The following is an 871-nucleotide window of genomic DNA, read 5'->3' on the forward strand; positions in this document are numbered from 1 at the left end:
TCCTCCAAATTTAAAAGAACACAATATCCCCCCCCCCCACCCCCAAGTTTGAACAAATAAACCCCTTTCTCTCTTCCTCTCTTCACCTTGAACATTTCCAAGTTGTTGTTTTGCCACGCTGTTATTTCCTCTCTGGCTGTTTCAGAAAATAGCTCAGACTGAGAAGTGATAGACAGGAAGTGTTGTTCAGCCACTAAATCAGAAAAGCACTGTAGTGTGTTTTTGTCTGTTCTTCCAGGAGGAACATGTCTTAGTTATGAATGGATAACCGGTGAATGGAGGCATAACCAGAGACTGGTGTGGTGCCAGCGCTCTGATGGAGTCAATGTCACAGGTGCGCACTATTGCATTAAGAATGCATTCATTCAGAAATCAACTTAATTATTATCTTATTATCTTATTTCATAGCTTTTTAGGCATGGAAAGGACAAATTGTAATTTTGTTTCTCTACATTAGGAGGCTGCATTGCTCAGAACCAGCCCTCTGCCATAAGACAGTGTCACCCTCCCTGCACCAAACCCTTCTCCTTCTGCACACAGGTGACACCCAGAACACTGTGGACACACAATCTTATTCATTCATCCAAAGTGTGTTTTTTTGTTTGTTTGTTTTTTAATTGTGATATGTTTTTTTTATGAAAATTCAGCACATTTTCCTCTCCTTCCTCCCAGTATTGTTATTGCTAACTAAAACTAAAGCAATTAAAAATCATTGTCATAATTGAAATCATGCTGAAATAAAATATATGAATGAAATGAAAAAAAAAGTTGCCTTGGCAACTAACTGAAATAAGGTCAAGTTGAAGTACTAAAATTAATTAAAGCTATATAGAAATATCTGCAACACCCCACCCCCCCCCCCCCACCCCAG

General features: G+C 38.9%; 1 protein-coding gene across 1 annotated transcript in view; it reads left to right on the forward strand.

The window, feature by feature from the left end:
* Window positions 1-871, forward strand: part of LOC107685951 (thrombospondin type-1 domain-containing protein 7B-like) — a 58,908-nt gene that overhangs the window by 56,017 nt on the left and 2,020 nt on the right. Inside the window, exons 25-26 of the mRNA XM_016482713.1 lie at window positions 239-334; window positions 458-540. Coding sequence (XP_016338199.1) covers window positions 239-334; window positions 458-540 — 179 coding nt within the window. The remainder of the gene's footprint in view (window positions 1-238; window positions 335-457; window positions 541-871) is intronic.

The sequence above is a fragment of the Sinocyclocheilus anshuiensis genome, unplaced genomic scaffold (assembly GCF_001515605.1).
Source record: "Sinocyclocheilus anshuiensis isolate Anshui unplaced genomic scaffold, SAMN03320099.WGS_v1.1 scaffold465, whole genome shotgun sequence".
In the NCBI taxonomy this organism is placed as follows: domain Eukaryota; kingdom Metazoa; phylum Chordata; class Actinopteri; order Cypriniformes; family Cyprinidae; genus Sinocyclocheilus; species Sinocyclocheilus anshuiensis.